Source organism: Corvus kubaryi, unplaced genomic scaffold (assembly GCF_017639235.1).
Source record: "Corvus kubaryi isolate FWS band 111438036 unplaced genomic scaffold, C.kubaryi_AGA036_p1.0 37398, whole genome shotgun sequence".
In the NCBI taxonomy this organism is placed as follows: Eukaryota; Metazoa; Chordata; class Aves; order Passeriformes; family Corvidae; genus Corvus; species Corvus kubaryi.
Window position 1 is genome coordinate 54,020,906 of NW_024581137.1, and position 18,339 is coordinate 54,039,244.

The following is an 18,339-nucleotide window of genomic DNA, read 5'->3' on the forward strand; positions in this document are numbered from 1 at the left end:
CAGGATCTAGCTCTTGGATGTAAATGTACTTAGAGATTCCCAGAGAAAATCCTGATTTCAGTGGTAGCACTGTAGATTCTGCCATTTGCTGATAAAGAACTCAGTACTTGCATGAGATCTTAAAAATAATTAAATAAAATTGATTTAGAGAGGGACTTAAGCACTTGGCCTAATTAATTCAAGCAGGTAAGCCATAAGCCTCACTGATTATTTACATCCAAATCCCAAGATGTGAAGAAACATAGCTGCCTGTATTGTATTTACCATGAAGATATTCCTCGTCACATTGCCCCATGAAAAGGTCAAGTGATGCTGTGTGCAAAGCACACAAAATGGGAAAATACAGGCAATGGCTCAAAGGTGAAAGGAAAAAGAGACTAAAACGTAGATAGGTAACTTTTCCACCTGTTTTTAGGCAAGCTACCTTTTGTTGATAGAGCAGCCATTAAGTGGAGTCCACCATAGACAGGATGATGAGAAGGAAACTTACCACTAAATTTCCTATCACCATGACCAGCAGAAAGACAACAAGACACAGTGATGGTTCAGCAACCACCATGCAGTCCCACATGGTCTCAATCCATTCTCCACACAGAATTCGGAAAATGACGAGGAATGAATGGAAAAAGTCCTTCATGTGCCAGCGTGGCTTGCAGTCTTTGTTTATTTTAGAGCAGTTGAGCACATAATTTTTCCCAAAAAGTTGCATCCCTACTATAGCAAAAATGAAAATGATGATTGCCAGGACGAGGGTCAGATTACTCAGTGCTCCCAGGGAGTTACAAATTATTTTAATTAGAGTGTTTAAAGTTGGCCAGGACTTTGCCAGTTTGAAGACCCTCAGCTGTGTAGCAACATAAAACATAGTGTTAGACATCGGTAGAGATAACTCATCTTTGCACCATGCAAATCCTACAACAGCCAAATTACTGATATTCGGAATTATTCCAGCCATGCAACATTTGTGGCACATTAATACTTCTTAAAAGTATTTATAGATGTTTTTTCTTTTGACTGGGCAACATTGCAGACATAAATTAGTCACCTCATAAAGGACCAGACTAAATTGAGACCCTGATAAATGCTTGGCTCACACAGGGAAATGTCCATGCAATGCTCTTGATGTAGATTATGGTGCTTAATTTACATGTAACACAAAGGACCAAAAGTTCAGGGACTGCTGCTGTAGCACTATGAAAAGAGTCTGTCTTTTGATAAACCAATTTAAATCCATCCCTGGTATATGAAAAGGATACCTTAACATCATTTCCACATCTCTTTAAATACTGTTTGTTTCTGTTTGTACTGACACTTTTTTTCTTAATTTCCTGTGCTAGTTTTTAATTATTTGCATCAGTTTTATAACATGTCCATTCTGGAATACTTTTTCCTTTGAATATTTCTCAGTGTATTCAAAAGAAATATACTTATTAAACTCTCACTCTAACATCACAAGGAGTTTGAGTGCGTTTTTTATTCTTAAAGCCAAGATGAGGAAATAAAAATAATTTGGGTAAAAAAAAAAAATCATTTCTTGCCTCCTAACTACAGAAGTATTCTCTATTAAATTCAGAAGATAAAGTTTCATACAACTGAGCATGCATGAAGCATTACCAGTCTGAAGGATCGTAAAACTGACAGGGTTCCTCCTTTTCGCCTTTCTTTCTTGCTTTTGTGTTTGGGGAAACTCAGTTCAATTAAACTCAGTGTCACAATGACACTGTCAAAAATATTCCAGGGCTGCTGAAAATAGTAATAGGGATCTAGAGCGATGATTTTTAAGATCATTTCTGCAGTGAAGATTCCTGTGAAAACCTGTGACAAAAAAACAGTAGCATCAGCCTGAAAGTAGCCATGAATTTATCTTATCTTTAGGTCATGTTCCCTCAAATAACATTCATGGACAGGTTAATAAAACATGTGTTTATGAAGTCCTAATGAACTTTTAATTAAAATGAGAGGATTGTTTTCTGCCTTCTCAGGAGCATGCCAAAGTGTGTAAAAAATTCAAGCGTCATCTATATTAGAAACAAAGTTTATAAATGCAGAGTTTGCTAATTTTTAATTTTTACTGTTACTCTTTATGTTTCAAGTAAAAAGACACATCAACCAATTAATTAATCCTATAAAAAGCCACATAGCTGAGAATTTGCTTACCAAGTTGCCTATTTTAAGCATGAATTTAAAAGTGGGTGACATGTTATTGTGCTCCAGTGCCATGAACAAAGTGTTCATCACAATGCAAAGGGTGATGGTGAGATCAAAAAAAGGATCCTTTATGAAAGCAGCCACTTTTTCCTTGATTCTCAACCAAAGTGGACAACAGTCCCAAATTAGATACTTTAAAGCAAAGTTCTTCAGGCGTGGTGGGCATTTCCTCTGAGCTTCTTCGTGTTCTAAATGCAAAAAAAAATCCTTCTATCAGTAGTTATCTCTGAGCAAGATGGTGAAATGACAACTTCAAGCATTCAAAAGACCAGAGAAGAAAAAGGAAACCTCTCATCTCTCATAGAGCATGAAGCTTCCCTGCACTTTTTACCATTCATGTGGTTCTTACATCAGTTGATAAACATGAAAATAAAAATTCAGAGAAAATTGGATTCCAAATTCTTTCATGAGCACTTCCTTCAAAAGCTGTTGGAAGGAGTTGTATTTGTCTCAGACTGGTGCTACAATAATCTGAAGATATTTGTGATGCAGAGGCCTCACCACAGCCTCTCATGTTCTCACAGGACAATAGAGCAGCTATGGCACTTCCCACCTTGTCCTCATGTGAGTGTCTGGGACAACATCTGTGTCACACCCACCAACTTTTTGTCTCCCTTGACTCTCAAGGCAATTTAAAGAATCGGTGGCAGACACAGGAGCTCTGACTCTGGCAAATCCAAACTGTCTGAAATTTGGCCTTTGGCCATTTCTATGGGAAAAGTCACACCTACCATTTCCCAGCTGATGCAAGTTCCAGACATTTCCATTTTCCATAAGTAAAACTTGGGACAGAAGCTGTTTTGTCTTTGTCATTTGCGTCTTTTTAATCAAATCTAAATCTCATAACTTTTCTTTCTTCACCATCAATATTAACGAGTCCTTCAAAATGCTTTTGACCCAGCTTAAGTCCTGTGCAAATTCATTGACCAGCTGGAGCTAGCTTTAAATACAAGCACAGTAGGAATTACTCATCTGGTTTTCAAGGACCTGGAAGCTTTTCAGAGATAGATGATCTGGATCTGACTCATTTCCTTTTCTTAATTGGACTTGTCCTTATTCCTGTCCTCTGTTTAATTTTCATTTCTTCTCCCCCAGGCTCAAGTACCAGATTGCACCCTACACCACTTATTCCAGAGTGATCACGTTGACTCAATCCTCACTTCAGGTCTGGCTCTTGTCTTCCTCTAGAGCTACAAGTCCTGTTCCACCCTACTTCGCAGCTCAAACTGTGCAACAAAACCCAGATCTTTGATAAATTACACTGCAAAGCAAAGCTCAACTGGATTTGTTGCAACTGTGATTCTCCCAAGAAAAATATCTCCTAAAAAATTAAGGAAAGGGACCTCCCTGCCACAATGGTACCCCCCTGTTAAGTCCCTTAATTGTGGTCCAAGAACTGGTGGTAGAGCTGCTCAAAAGAGCCAAAAGAAAACAAAAGTTCATAATCCTGAATAACTTGGACTGAAAATGTTCAGCAAGATCTGCAACAAAAGTATCAGTCATCAAAATAACTATCACTGATTAATTCCCACCAAAAATTCACACGGGAAGGTAAGTTAAAGGAATAAAATTGTGAGGTTAAGTATTCAGTATCCAAGAATAGCCACAACTAATTTTACTTGCATAATCTTATTAACTGTTGAATTCTGCATACCTGTGTGTCTGCCACTGACCCAACAGAAATCACAGGATCAGGAGGAGAAAACCGTGTCCCAGTCCTGCAGGTCAGATGATCAGAAACACCTTCCACCCACTCTTCCAACCCCCTTCACTGTCTGTCCTACAAAATGAGCCTTTTCAATAGGCAAAGAATGTGTTCCAGTACATAAAGACATATGTATAAGACCTTTTTTTTTTTCCTAAAAAAAGTCCAAATTAACAATGAAATTCCTAACTACACACCTACAAATCACTGCTAACCTTTAAGAAGTATATTTTGTTATTTCATGGTAGTGTTACCTTGGGGTTGAAATAAACTTAATGAGGAACCACTTACCCTCCAAGACACTGGTAATTATGCTGACGACACTTGCTGCCCTTTGTCTCTGAAGAGCCTCATTAAAGTACTCCGCTGACAGATGAGGAGGTAAATGCATCATGCTGCTCTCATTATGCACAGCTGGCTGCTCAGAGAAGTAAACACGATTAGGGAGATACCACAGGAATGAAATGAGCCAGGATGTGATGATGGGTAACTGTGAGAGTTAATAGGAAAAATGACATGCAGCCAAATAAATATACCTTCTTGCAAGATGTAATAGATGGTGAGATTGAAGGTCCTGCTCTGTAATGGGGCTGCAGTGAATGGATCCTGCAAGCCCGTAATACGGGGCAAGCACAGCCTTGTAAATGAGTGCATGAGGGGAAATAGGCCTAGGAATTATTCAAGAGACTAATGCAATAGGAGAGAGGTGATGGATAAATGGGGGAAATTGGGAAACTTACAGGCAAAAGCTGCTGCATGATGCTAAAGGGGCTATGAACAAAAAAAAAAAAAAATCACAGGTATTATTCAAAATTACACCCCTCGGCAGCATTCAGGATGAAAAGACTCTTTGGTGACTTGTAATTTCAGCACTAGGAACCTTTAAAACTATGTTAATACAATTAATGAATGGCAGAAACATAAGGTTTATAACAGGAAGGCAAAAATCTAGTTTTCAGGAAGTATCAGACTATTAAAAACCAGTTTCTACAGACAACTTAAAAATTCCCCACATCACTATGCTTGAGTTCACATCACTGTTTACCATTAAGCTGAAACTCTTAAAACAACCAAAAACCACCCCTGCCACTGATCGATAAACCACAATACGAAGCATATATTTAAAATAATAGATTTTTCCTTACCAGATCCCTCTTTCCCGAGTCTTCCATGACTGGTGGAAGCATGACTCCTTCAGAGGACACTGGATCTTGGCTGGGCACCCTGCTGCTCCCTCCTCCCACCCCCAAACCCACCCCAAGGTGGTCATCCACGTTGGCGCCCTTGCTGCTCCGCGCGCAGTTCGGGGTCGCGGGGTGGGAGCTGTGGCCCCTTTGGCTTTGCAGGCTGGAGCGTCTTCCCATCTGCGTTCCCGACAGGGACTGGCACCGGGTTTTGTGTCCCCCAGCGCCGTGGGTCTCCTCATCACTGAAATCCGCCCTGGAACCCACCTCCACGGTGGGCATTTGGAAGTTGAACACGCTACCATGGCTCAGCCTGCGCTTCGCCTGGGTGGCGTTGGGGCCGTACACCAGGCCGAGGAGAGACTGCAAGCCCAGGAAAAGCAAAACAGAGAGAACAGCATAACATCACAGAGAAAATCTGGGGAAGCAGTAAATTATTAGAGCTTCGTAACATTTACTGTCAACCATTGCAAGTCCAAAACTCTTATTTGATTTCAATTTTTCAGGAAGGATTATGTTTAGATTTTAAAGGGTAGGTAATAAAATTTTATGAGCTGTACCAGCCATTTTTGAGAGAAGCTTTATACTTAACATTTTAAGTATGAAATTTTTAACAGAGAATGATGGTATAAAAGCCAGGTTCTGATAGTCATTCACTTCTTTTTATTTCTCAATGTTATAGAAAATTTATTTAAGTATTTTAACTTTCCTTTCATCCTTCAGTTATAATACTTACTTTTCAAATTAATTTTTACATCTAATTCTTCCTTATCCCAAAAAGTTGTTTATTTTAAAGACGTAAGAGTGATCTGTGTTCGCAATGGGATTTGGTTTATGTTTTCAAGCAATTAATTTTAAATTAAAATTAGAAAAGCTGTAAGGATCTCAGATTCAGATAATAGATTACCAACTTTCGTTGACTGTCTGGGAGCTGTGACTTGGGGAATACTTCTTCTTCTTCATTATCTTCTATCCCCAATGACTTATTTCTCTTTTTCCTATTGTTCCTTTCTTTGACTTCTTTGGTAGACAGAGAAGGGGCTTCAAAGGAGCTAAGTGACAGGATATCAATCCCTTTAATGCCCAATGACTGAAATTAAAAGAGAAACACGGATGATATTTTTGCTGGGTGCTTTGAATAAAAGCAGAAAGAAAACACTTCTGTGCTCTATACTATTATTTCCTGTAAACAACTTGTGTTTCACAAAGCTCGTTAAAAATCTTCAAATATGTGATAATGCTACAAGAAAGAGTTTCCCCAACATATGGAGCACTGAACAATTTGCTATTTGCAGTGTGTTATATGATCACATGTACTGGGCCTGCCAGAGGCAAAATAATCACATTATAGCTCCTACTCCTCCATATGGCAAATTTGCTTACAATAAAAATGCTCAGTTTGAAAATAATGCAGTGGAATATATCCTTTCCCCAAAATAAATGCTCAAACAGTAATAAAATTCTCTCTTTTCATTTAGGATCCTTGGGACTGTATTCACAGTGTAGATGATTTTCCTTCCCATGATGAATTTAGGATGATATTTTAAAAACACAGGAGTATCTTGTTCCAGAAGCTTCTAAGCCATTTAAGTTATCAAGAGACTTTTCATTCAACTACAATAGGTTTTGGCTCAGATGTTAATGCAGCAGAATTACTGTATGTTTCTTTGCTCAGCAGCCCAAATGACAAAATAGAATAAAAAGCATTAAGAAACAACTACATTTTCTTTTGGAAGCTGCTGGTTGATGGAATTTTGTTTTCCAGATTTTATAATACCTCTTTTCTTAAAGTAACATCAACCATTAATGCTTTTTATCCAGAATAAAAATAATTGTTTCACAGGAAACATACACCACTGAACAAGGAATTGTTCTGCAGCTCCTGGAATCACTAATTTCAGTAAGTTGTCACTTGCTCCTGTTTCCATGAGTGGCTTTTATACACAGCACTACACAGGGAGTGATGCTTTTTCTTGTGGATGGGGCTCTGAGCAACCTGGTCTAGTGGAAGGTGTCCCTGGCCATGGTAGGGGCTTAGAATGAGGTGATCTTCAAGGCCCCTTCCAACCCAAACCATTCTATGTGATCAACAATAGAACTCTGAGACAAACACTTAATAAAGCAAATAATTTACGTACCTCTTGCCCCTTCTGCAATAATTCCATGGCTTCCCGAAATTTCCTTTCCTTTGCCTCGGTTTCGGCAATGGTGGCCTTGTTCTGGTCCTCATATGCCATTGTTACTACAGCCAGAATCAAGTTGACTAGATAAAATGAGCCCAGAAAGATGACCATCATGAAGAAGACTATATACACCTTCCCAGAAGCTCTGAGGGTCTGCAAGCAACACACCCCAGAGATAAACATTACCACAAAAAATACCAAGTAGCCTTTCAATGTGTCTCTGAAATTCTTTAGAAGCACTGAGCTTCCTAGACACAACCCTTTAGGAAGCTTAAATGGAATTAGATCTTCCTTAGCCCTTCTTCCCCGTCTTTCTCCCTCCTCCTATCCCCTCACATGTGAATCACTGATTGTACACCCCATGATGACAACCAAGGAGGCATTTTTATATTTTTGAAGGACAGTACAGAACCCTTTTCGTACTTTTTTCCAAGAGCAGGGTGAAAGGGCTGGGGGGCACTTCAGCATCCCTTTTCTGGGAGTCACAGGGAGAAGGGAAGACATGGGCTTGATGGCTTGCAGCTATTGCTTTTATTTGAGGTTTCTTGTCCTCTCTGCACATTGTCTACTTCAACTAATGACAATCAGTTCTTCTGAACCATGCACAAAGCTGGTACCTGTTGGTACAGACGCTCCCAGTAGTCCTGGGTCATCAGGCGGAATAAGGAAAGAAAAGCCCAGCCAAATGTATCAAAACTGGTGAAACCATAATCAGGATTTGGCCCAATTTTACAGCATTTATAGCCAGGAGGACAGACCCTAGAATTAATAACAAAAAGTGGAGCTCTCATAACAATGCAGATTTCAAGGAAAACGTCAGCTTATGCAAGAGTTCTGATTATGTTTCATCTCTGCAGTTTATCACAAAACAATTTTCTACTCCAGGTAGTATTGGCTGAAAGGAAGGACTCTCAATCCAGCCGCAAAAGAAGATAGGCTGGAGTAGACCACCATCCCAGGACAGCTCCCTCATCTCCAATCCTCATCTCCTGCCCCTCACTGCAAAGCAGCCACATCTCTCTTCTTGCCCAAACCTGCCCTCCAAAATTCGTGTTTTGTTTTTCCAGTTTAACACTCATGAGCCTTCACAGAGAGGAAACTGTCTGTCCTGTGCTACTCCCCAGACCTTTCACCTTTTCAGTTCTCTTGTACATCCATGGAGAAGAGGAAGAGCACTTCTGGAAAGTCTAAAAGACTAATTAGACCTGAATAAGCTGACTGCAGGTTCATACTTCATTCCCTACAAGAATTAAATTATCTGACTGTTTGCTATACTTTGTTTTCTGTGTTCTTGTTTCTGCATTCAAGGAAAGCTTGGAATTTCTGCTTTTGTCTCACATGACTGAGCAAACATAGGGGCACTGAGGCAGAGAAAACTTCCAAGAAAGAAATAGTCTTAAGTGCACTTACCCAGCACCATGACCACACAGCAAAATATCCACAGTACCATTTTTCCTAGCAAAATAATCTATTAAAAAAAAAAGGGGGAAAAAAATTAAACCCAGAGCACTTTCTAGCCTGAATACTCTATCATTTAATATGAGTAGTGATGAGTAACCAGTGACCAGTAAGAGAGAGTGCACAGGTTTCCCATGCTCACATTAACTGCACTGGATTGCAGGATGTCCTGGCCTCATTTATAAGCATGCATCTGTGTATGCACAAATTTCAGACTGAAGGCAATCCTTAATGCAGAATTTTTAAAGATATTGTCACTTTGGCTATGTCTGTATAAAGGAAATGAGGAATAGGAAGGCATAGGCTCAAATACAGACACGGAATCCCAGAGTCATTTGGGTTGGAAGGGACTGTAAAACTCAGCTCATTCCCACCCCCTGCCATGGGCAGGGACACCTTCCACTATCCCAGGTTGCTCCAAGCCCCATCCAACCTGGCCTTGGACACTTCCAGGGATCCAGGGGCAGCCACAGCTTCTCTGGGCACCCTGTGCCAGGGCCTCACCACTCTCTGAATAAAGAATTTCTCCCTAAAATCTAATCAAAATGTTAAACCAATTCAATATTTGGTAAATGTTGGCACAAACTCTGGCACAGTTCTGGCCTGTAGCAATTAGCCCTCTCCAAGATAGTGTGTGAACATCACAAGGAATAGAATAGACCAGCTCTGTTTCCAATGAGCAATAAAAAACAAAGTCCTGTTCTGAGGAGGAAGAAAGAGTATTCGGCTGTGTGAATCTCCACCACTGCTGAGCCAAACAGCAGCTCCTAACCCTGCTCAGCTTGTGAAACAACACAGATTTTTAATTTCTTGAGCTCTACTTTCTCCAGGCCATTGCCTTTATACAGCTTCAATGTTCTGCGTATACCAAAATATAGATCCTTTTGCTTCCTGTTCTTCAGCACAGAAAATCAGCATTTTTAGCCCTACTTTGTCACATCCATTGTTTCTGTTATGTTCTAGTGTTCTAGTCACTGGTTCCTTTTCAAGTTTGCTTTCAATTGTGATTTTTACAGCATTCTGTACATGTAAATTACTTGCTTCTTATGTGTAGACTTTTGGTAGGAACAAGTGAAAAAAGGTTTTCCTCAAAACCTTTTTTACACTTTCTTCCCCTGGACTATGAAGTTATTGAAGAAATTCTGTCTGAACAAATCTCCCACACAGAGTTTGGACAAACAGCAATTCTGGGTGGCTTTTCCTGTATTTCAGTGGTTCTCCTGGGACAATTCTTCTCTCCCTCTGCAACTGCTACTATGTCTGAACTCACTGGGGGAGATTTTCTTCAGTGATGAAGCCTTCTTCATATTTCTGGCACAGACATTGATTATTTTGAGCCTGTTTTTTTCACATAAATTGAGGCTTCTCCTTTAGCACAAGGCTTTGCTATTCTGAATTGCATCTTACAGTTGCTCCTCTGAGAGTGCTTTGATGCATTTTCAGATCTCTGCTCCATGGTTCCATCACCATCCTCAGACAAGGTGTAAATGTGAAAGATGTATATTGTATATATCTTATATAAGACATAAAATAAGACATATTTGATGTCAAGTAGTAAGTAATTTGACTTTTCAACAAATTCCTCTGTTTCAAGCTGAAGAACAGTTTTCCCTGGGCAGGAAAATGAAGAAGTATGGGCTCTTCAGGCTGTACTAAAAGGTGAACTTTGGGGAATTGCAACAGAGAATGAGCTAATGTGTGTTTCAGTTATTGTCATATCATTCAGGGAAACAGAACTGGATGTTACTGGAAAATTCGGGAGTGCTTTTTGCTATAATGAAGGGAAGGAGTGCATTCCTGGATGCCTGTGAGCTGCTCTGGCAATCAGAAGGCCATTATCAGGTAGTTATTCATCAAAATATCAATCAAGACATCAACATACTTCACAGCTGTGGTTATACATGTGTGCATAGGTGTCTATATCATTATCTGAAGAAGAATTAAGGAGAAAAAATTACCTGAATCATTAGCAAACTCTTCATAACTTTCCCATGTTTTATTACAAAACTCTGTAGTGTTCCTGATGCACTTTTGTCTGAGATTGCCCTTAAAAAGCTGGAGGCCTATGAGGGCAAAGACACTCAAGCAGAAAACAGTCAGGATCATCACATCAGCGAGTTTCTTAACAGACTGGATAAGTGCCCCTACAATGATCTTGAGTCCTAAAAAGACAATGTAAAAAGGAAAAACAGGATGAAAAACTGAGATTCAGACATCATACTTGATTAGAGTTAATGTATAAAAGCCAAAGTACAAGAATTACAGGATAACATGTGGCACATATATTTCCAATATAAGTGTATTCGGGATGAGAGTGACTAATATGAGAAAAATATTTTTTTCCTCCTTTTGTTGTCCCTACAATTTTTAGATTTTTGTTTAATCCCTGAAAAATACTCATGCAAAGGTGACAAACTAGAGATAGTCTGGTTTTCTTTATCCGTAAAAAGTAATACTCATGATGCAAATGATACTTCCAACACTGGTAATTTGTGAAGGTAATATCCAACCTAAGCCTCCCCTGGAAGGGATAGATGGTGTAAGATCATTAGTAGTAAAGCCCCCTGAATATTCAGAGTTATTTCTGCAGGACCATAACACACAGACCAGCTAAAGAATATTATGTTAAATTGACGTTATAAAGTACTAACAGTATCTTTAAAAGCATAATGAAAAGAAACTATATTCAATATTCTTTCTAACACTTGACTCATTCTGACAGGGACAGATGAACTGAGACACTTTTTGTGTCCACAAATTCAGTTGTGTCTACAACTTGTGAAAGATACAGGGGGGAAAAAAAGGCAAAAGCCAGTGGTTTGAATGAAGCAAAGAATGAGTTGTAAGGAGGAGAAAATACTCAGCAAATAAGATTTCTTACCTGGGACTACTGAAATGGTTTTCAAAGCTCTCAGAACCCTGAAAGTCCGAAGGACTGACACACTCCCCAGGCGGCTAAATGCTCCCACATACCTGAGAAGTCCAGATGTGAAATGTCAAGTGGTTGGACAGAGTTGACAGCACAATTATTTTACAGTGGTCATTCTTGGATGTCAATCTTTCCAAGAGTATTTTAAGTAGTAAAAAAACTACATATCAAGGATTTGTCTGAAGACTTATAAAATAGAAATGTATTTCTTGATTTTTAGAGTTTTCCTCTAAGGTGGCTCCTGGCTTGTGCACAGCTGCTTTTGTATAAGCATTTTCAAACATTATTCATTTAAAATACAAATGTAACACTCCAAATTATGAATTTCCAAATGCTGGCTGAACTGTTTTGATCTCCCTTCTGTAGCTGCATTTAACCACTATATAGAAACTTGATAATTACCAAAAAATTAAGCTTAAACTATGATTTTTGGAGATGGAGCCCTAATTTAATCCACTGTCCTGGTGTCTATACCCATCACCCTAATTGGAAAATTATACTTTCATTCATGGGATCAGTAAGTCTGTATTTATGCCCAGCTCTCACATTTCACCAGTCTAAACACATCCATTCACATATACCCACTACTGGGAATATCTTTCTCTGCACAGCCCTATTCCCTTCTTGAAAGACTAAAATGTTGTAATACAGCGAGTGCTAAACAAGGAGAAAAGTCAATGTTCTAGACAGTTTCAGATGCAATTAGGAGCCATGGGTTGGTTTTTAAACCACAGACAGCCTTTTGCACCACAGCAATGAGAACCTCCAGCACAGAGAGCCAAGGCAGGTAATCCATATTTTATGCACTCCCACTTACGCCATGACGATAACGGTGAAATCCAACCAGTTCCAGGGATCCCGAAGGAAAGTGAATTCATTTAGACAGAATCCTCTTGCCAATATTTTTATCAATGATTCAAAAGTGTAAATGCCAGTGAAAGTAAATCTAAGGAGGGGAGAAAAGTGCCAAAGGGAAAGAGCAGTATTAGCACTCAGTGGAAGAGGCATGGTCAGACTATTTAATGTCTGGGCCAGCAAACTGAGACAATGGTGGAAAGAGTAGGCTCCTGCTGGATTTCAGTGTATTCCATCAGGATCTGGTTCCCATGGAGCTGGAGGCAGTAGGTGACTGCAACCTGAACATGCCTGTTAATGTGCAACCCATGACATACTTTTTGGCATTCAACAATTTTCTCCAAACTCTTTCATAGAAGTTTTCACAATTGCAGAGACACCAAACTCCCAGTTATTAGCTAAAATAAAGATCAAAATTTGTTTCTTCCTCCAGTTTCAAGTGGCCAAGTGAACATGTGATGTGCTGTGTTATTTACTTTGGGCACACGGCAATCATTTCTGTGCAGAATATGTAAAACACTTAGAGGAATACAAGAGTAGAGGGTTTTCAATTTAAGACGGCAATTATTCTTATTAATGGAAAATTAGCAGTAAAAGCTCTTCTGGACTTAGTTGAGTGCACTTATAGTTTCAAGAAGGCAGTAATATCCCTACAGAATTCAAAAGGCTTTCATTTGGTAGTCAGCAAATGCACTAAGAAATTGTATGGATGTAATGCTTCCCTTTTCATTTGGAAAGAATTATTCTGAAATTATTCTTGGAATGCATTTGAATGCTAGTTGATACCAACAGCAGATACAACTCTGATCCAACCTTTAATTTTCTCATAGGTAGAGAAGCACCTCAGCATCTTCTGGAGAGGTGTATTTTAATACCATGCAGAGTCTTGTTCCTGCTTGCATGAGGATTTGCCATTCCAAGCTGTTTCAATGTCATTTAACATGAGATAGTAAAAAAGTAATTTTAAAACTGTTTTTAATACCAAGTATTTGGGAATCTTGTCCCTTGTGTTAGGTATTCAGTATTCACATTCTAGCATATTTTGCCAAAGTGAAAAAGTGAGATCTGAAATAGTGTCTAAAAAAAAAACCAAAAACCAACAAACCCATGGCATTATACGTTTCAAGGCTGACTACAAAGACATGGATTTATTGTGATTTAACATTACAGGTGTTGGCATGCTGAAGAGAAAAGCTTTACATTGTAACAGCACCCTGCAGGCCAAGAGCTTCTGACAGAACATTTTATTAGAGCAAAACTCAGCATTTCAATATAATTAGCCAGAATTTTAAAAGACAGCAGCTCCCTTGTGCTCAATCAACATCAGTGACAATGGGAAATGCATTTTGATAGAGAGCAAATAATTACTGAGTAACTTCAGAAAATGGGAAAATTGGAGCAGCGGAACAGACATGAAGCCAGTTCAACAGTGAAACTTCATCTACACTCACTCTGTCCTATAACACCAAAATTATTGTAGATATTGGGTTTAAGGACAAAACTACTTCCTCAAATAAAAAATAAATTTAAAAACACCCTTAAACAAGCAACTTTCCTTTTAAATCTCCCACAAACTATCTCGAGTGAAAGTGGCAAGTCTCAATAACTCAATACAACTACATAATTAAAAAATATACATACCCCCAGATACTTACTCAACATATGTGTTCCATGAAGATGACGACGACTCAGTCAGAGCCATGAATACACAATTAGTTAATATGGTGCACATGATAAACCAGGTGAATAATGTAAGTCATGGGAGTGAAGGCAAAGAATACAACATGGATTCAGAAATGTAACTAAATATTCCATCAGTCACTGACATAATATCTGGCTTTTTGTTTAAAGCACATATAAGAACAGCAGGCACAGGTATTCACTGATTTTGAGCCATGTTAGATGACAACACACTACTGTTGTTATTCATGACTTCTGCACTGACTACAGATCTGCTGCTCTAATCATTTCCAGCCTGGAAAAAGGACCCTCAACCACTCTAGGATTGGGTGGAAGGACACAATTTTAGTTTCATTTTATAGCATAAACACTTGCCCAAATCACACAGGTGGAGCCCAAACCTGCCTCTGACGTGGCACACCTGTTCTCTTCCAAAGGACAGCATGAAGTCTGACAGGATGGTTGCAGGGGTCTCAAACAACTCTAGATCATAGAATCATAGGATATGCTGAGTTGGAAGGAACCCATCAGAATCATCAAGGCCAACTCCTGGCCCTTTTCAGGACATCTGAAGAGTCACACCATGTGCCTGAGAGCACTGTCCAAATGCTTCTTGAACTCTGTCAGGCTGGTGTTGTGACCACTGTCCTGAGGAGCCTGTTCAGTGCCCAGCCACCCCCTGGGTGAAAAACCTTTTCCTGATATCCAACCTCAACCTCCCCTGGCTAAGCTCCAGCTGTTTCCTCAACTGGTCACTGGTCACCAGAGCGAAGAGATCAGGGTCTGCCCCTCCACTGCCCCTCACAAGGAAGTTGAAGACCACGAGTCTCCTCTCAGTCTCCTCCAGGCTGACAGACCAAGTGACCTCAGCCACTCGCACACGGCTTCCCCTCCAGATCATTCACCGTCTTCATAGCCCTCCTTTGGATGCTCTCTAATAGATTAATGGGGTTTTTATAATGGGATGCCCATGTTTAGCCAACTCTTGGGGCTTCCCAGCTGCTGTCTGGGACCTGCTGGCCCAGAGACAGGAGCTTGGGCAGCTACCTCATGTGTAGACACCTAAGCTCAAACACGTGACTCTGGAGTTGGATCTCACGCCGTGTCCTACCACACTTTGGCAATCTATAAGGTAGAAGAAGATGGGAAAGCTATCTAGCTTTGCCATTAGCCATCCTCTCCATCCCCACAAAAAAAAAAATCCTGGCTTTAGCTCTAGGCATGGTCCAGGTGTCACAAGGAGCTGGGCCACTCATGTTGAAATACCAGCATCAGCCAACTTCTGCGCAGAGAAAACCTCAGATGAGAGGACATCGCTCTTCCAGGGATGTCTGCACACTGCTACGATGACAACCCTGGAGCTCTTGGAGCTACCTCACACCACAGAGGCAGGAGGTGGCTGGAAATCTGAAACCCACACAGGGACACCACAGACTCTGCTATGGGTTTGATTCAGTCCCAAGCAACAGCTCAGGTGTCCTTCCCCAGTGCCAAACTGGAGTAATACACTTGTGATTCCGATCCCCTAAATTTGATATATAAGGTGGGATCTATATTACCTTCATATTCCCAAGGCATTCCCTGCAATAGCATTCCTGGAAATATTTATTTTCATAAACCATATGTATGCTTTTTGAGTCTTATTTCCCAAAGAAACTAAGTTTACATGGGTTTTTTTTCTGTGTGTTTTCCTGTGTGTACTTGCCTAACTCAACCTGTTCTCTCAAAACTGGCCAATGGTTCATCAGCTCTATGGGTGAGTTGAATTTAATTCCCACATTTGGGTAAACAAGATGAGAAAGAGGATAGAAATCACATCAATCTTCTCACTGGGAAAGGCTTCAGAATGAGATACTTGTCTATGAGACATCAGGAAATCAATATCAGAGCTCAAAACACAAATCTGTAGAAAATCAGGTTAAATAAGCCCAATACTCACAAAACATTTTCTTTTTAACTATCACAAGAGCACCAAAACACTAGTAATATCTAAGGTGATTCATAATTAGAAATCTATCTATAGTGAGGAAAAGACCAGATTAATTCAATGGTCTAAAATACGAAAGCATAGGATTATGTAGGGTTTTATAGTCAAAAAAAGTGAATAAAGCCAACAAAAGGATATGAATGTACTAAAATTTTAATTGCTCTTCTTCGTATTGGATGAAAGGGACTGAAGATCCACAGGGCACGTGTAGCAGTAAATCTGTAGATTGTTTTCTGCTTGTTTAGCACTATGAAAACCTTTTAAAAATAAGCAAAGAATTTTTCAGGAAGTTGATATATATATATATATATATATACAGAATATATATTTTGTGCTGCATCCTGTTATATCAGTCATGAACAAGAGCTTGAATTTCAATTTACCCTGGTTAACTGGAAAGATTCTGTATTACTTTGCCATCCTTTCATCAGAAACTGATGAAAGAGTTAATACCCTTTAACATTCAGGCCACAAAATATTCCTGAGCACAAACTTCTTTTTTCAATCTTGTGATTTGTGAAGAGGCGTGCACAGAACTAATCTTGCTTATGATTATTCTCTTAAAATAGAATGAACCCCTCTTTGAGTCAAGATATACAGAGGTGCAGGGAAGAACTGCAGCCTTTATCATTATTTGGTATTGTTGACAGCGATCCTCAAGCTCTTATATTGTGGAAATTAGTTCAATGCTTAACCTCCTCTCAAGCAAAAAACATAATTCCCAATGGATTAGTTCCCATTTCTCTACGTGTTATTGAAAATAATATTCTTCAATATGTCACAACTAGAACATAGTATTCTTCAATATGTCACAACTGGAATATAAAGCCTGAGTCAGGAGGTTTTAAGGATTCATCAGCAATTGTTTTAAAATAATTTTTATGCTTTATCATTTATTGAATGGGTAAGTGGAACACTGAGATGGAGTGAAACACATTGTTCAAAACGATGGAATTTAAGAACATTTACAAAATTACGTACAAAATTAACAAAATTATTATTACTCCTAATTATTATAATTTCTTTCTCAACCCCCCCTTTTCTTCCTTTATCCAGTTTATTTTTTCTGCTTCTATTCTGATTCAAATGTCAATCAATTGCATATTATTTCATTCCTAAAATTCAAAGTTAAGCTTTTTTTTTAAGGATAACAGCACACCACTCAGCTGTGCCAACTGCATCCATTGTTTAACCTAGAAAAGGATGAGAGTTTGTATAAAGGGATGTAAGCAAAACTTTTTGATAGATTGCCCACAGAAACTTTTGGCAATACAATAAATTAAATTAAATTAAACATAAAATTGAAGTATCTTGGTTGGCTCTAACCTTATGATCTTTGTAGTAAGGGTCGAGATCCTCCAGTGGTTCCCCAATGAGCTCTGAAGGAAGGTTTCCATAGAGAGCTGGCAACTTCTGGAAAGCTTTTAGATCAAGCTGAGGACGTGCTTTCTCCTCAGTTTTCTGCTCTATGGTATTTCTTCGACAATTCTTTTTGGTGGCAATTCTCTTTTTGATCTCTGCCAAGGATTCCTGAGTGAACCTACGGAAGTTGTTGGTACCAGGTAGCAAGAATTCAGCCATTTTTCATGCTTCTCTTCCTGTCACTAATTCTGTCCAAACAAAAGAAACAAGTTGAAAGGAAGTCAAGTAACTGTGAAATAGGTAAGTTATGGAAATGAAACAACTGTTTGCCCACACATGGCTAAGAACATCAACTTTCTGAGCCATCAGTTTTTAAAAAGAAAAAGAAGATACGATGAGTACCTTTTTCACTGAGAAATCTGCTCAGTATTTTTTTATTATTACTGATAGGATGTGAGCAAACCTCTATAAACTTAAGAGTGTATTGGAGCACCTCATTTAAGATACACATTATCTTAAATGATCTTGAGCTGCTCAGAAAAAACCCTACTCTTCTGGTTCAGCCCAATATTTGGAAATGGGACAGTAAAACCAATCAAACTGCAACATCAAATGTGTGGAAGCTGTCAGCAACAGGAGGATCAAGTATTAAATTAAGTAATGCAGATGGAAATACTGAGATGGAAAGTCCACCCTGGTGGAGCCAGCACAGGAATGAGCGTTGTCCTAGAGGGTTTAATTTGTGACCCACAGAGTCAGTACTGTCTGACACGGAGGACAAAAATGCT

General features: G+C 39.2%; 1 protein-coding gene across 1 annotated transcript in view; it reads right to left on the minus strand.

The window, feature by feature from the left end:
* The window catches only part of LOC121671921 (sodium channel protein type 5 subunit alpha-like), a 33,380-nt gene extending 15,610 nt beyond the window's left edge, over nt 1-17,770 (minus strand). The window contains exons 1-15 of the mRNA XM_042044250.1: nt 17,516-17,770; nt 16,328-16,446; nt 14,178-14,273; nt 12,485-12,613; nt 11,620-11,711; nt 10,697-10,900; nt 8,691-8,748; nt 7,898-8,039; nt 7,236-7,433; nt 6,005-6,187; nt 5,059-5,460; nt 4,205-4,334; nt 2,158-2,396; nt 1,615-1,815; nt 491-844 (exon numbers count right to left, since the gene is read on the minus strand). Coding sequence (XP_041900184.1) covers nt 491-844; nt 1,615-1,815; nt 2,158-2,396; nt 4,205-4,334; nt 5,059-5,460; nt 6,005-6,187; nt 7,236-7,433; nt 7,898-8,039; nt 8,691-8,748; nt 10,697-10,900; nt 11,620-11,711; nt 12,485-12,613; nt 14,178-14,273; nt 16,328-16,446; nt 17,516-17,770 — 2,802 coding nt within the window. The remainder of the gene's footprint in view (nt 1-490; nt 845-1,614; nt 1,816-2,157; nt 2,397-4,204; nt 4,335-5,058; nt 5,461-6,004; nt 6,188-7,235; nt 7,434-7,897; nt 8,040-8,690; nt 8,749-10,696; nt 10,901-11,619; nt 11,712-12,484; nt 12,614-14,177; nt 14,274-16,327; nt 16,447-17,515) is intronic.
* Nucleotides 17,771-18,339: the final 569 nt, after the last annotated feature.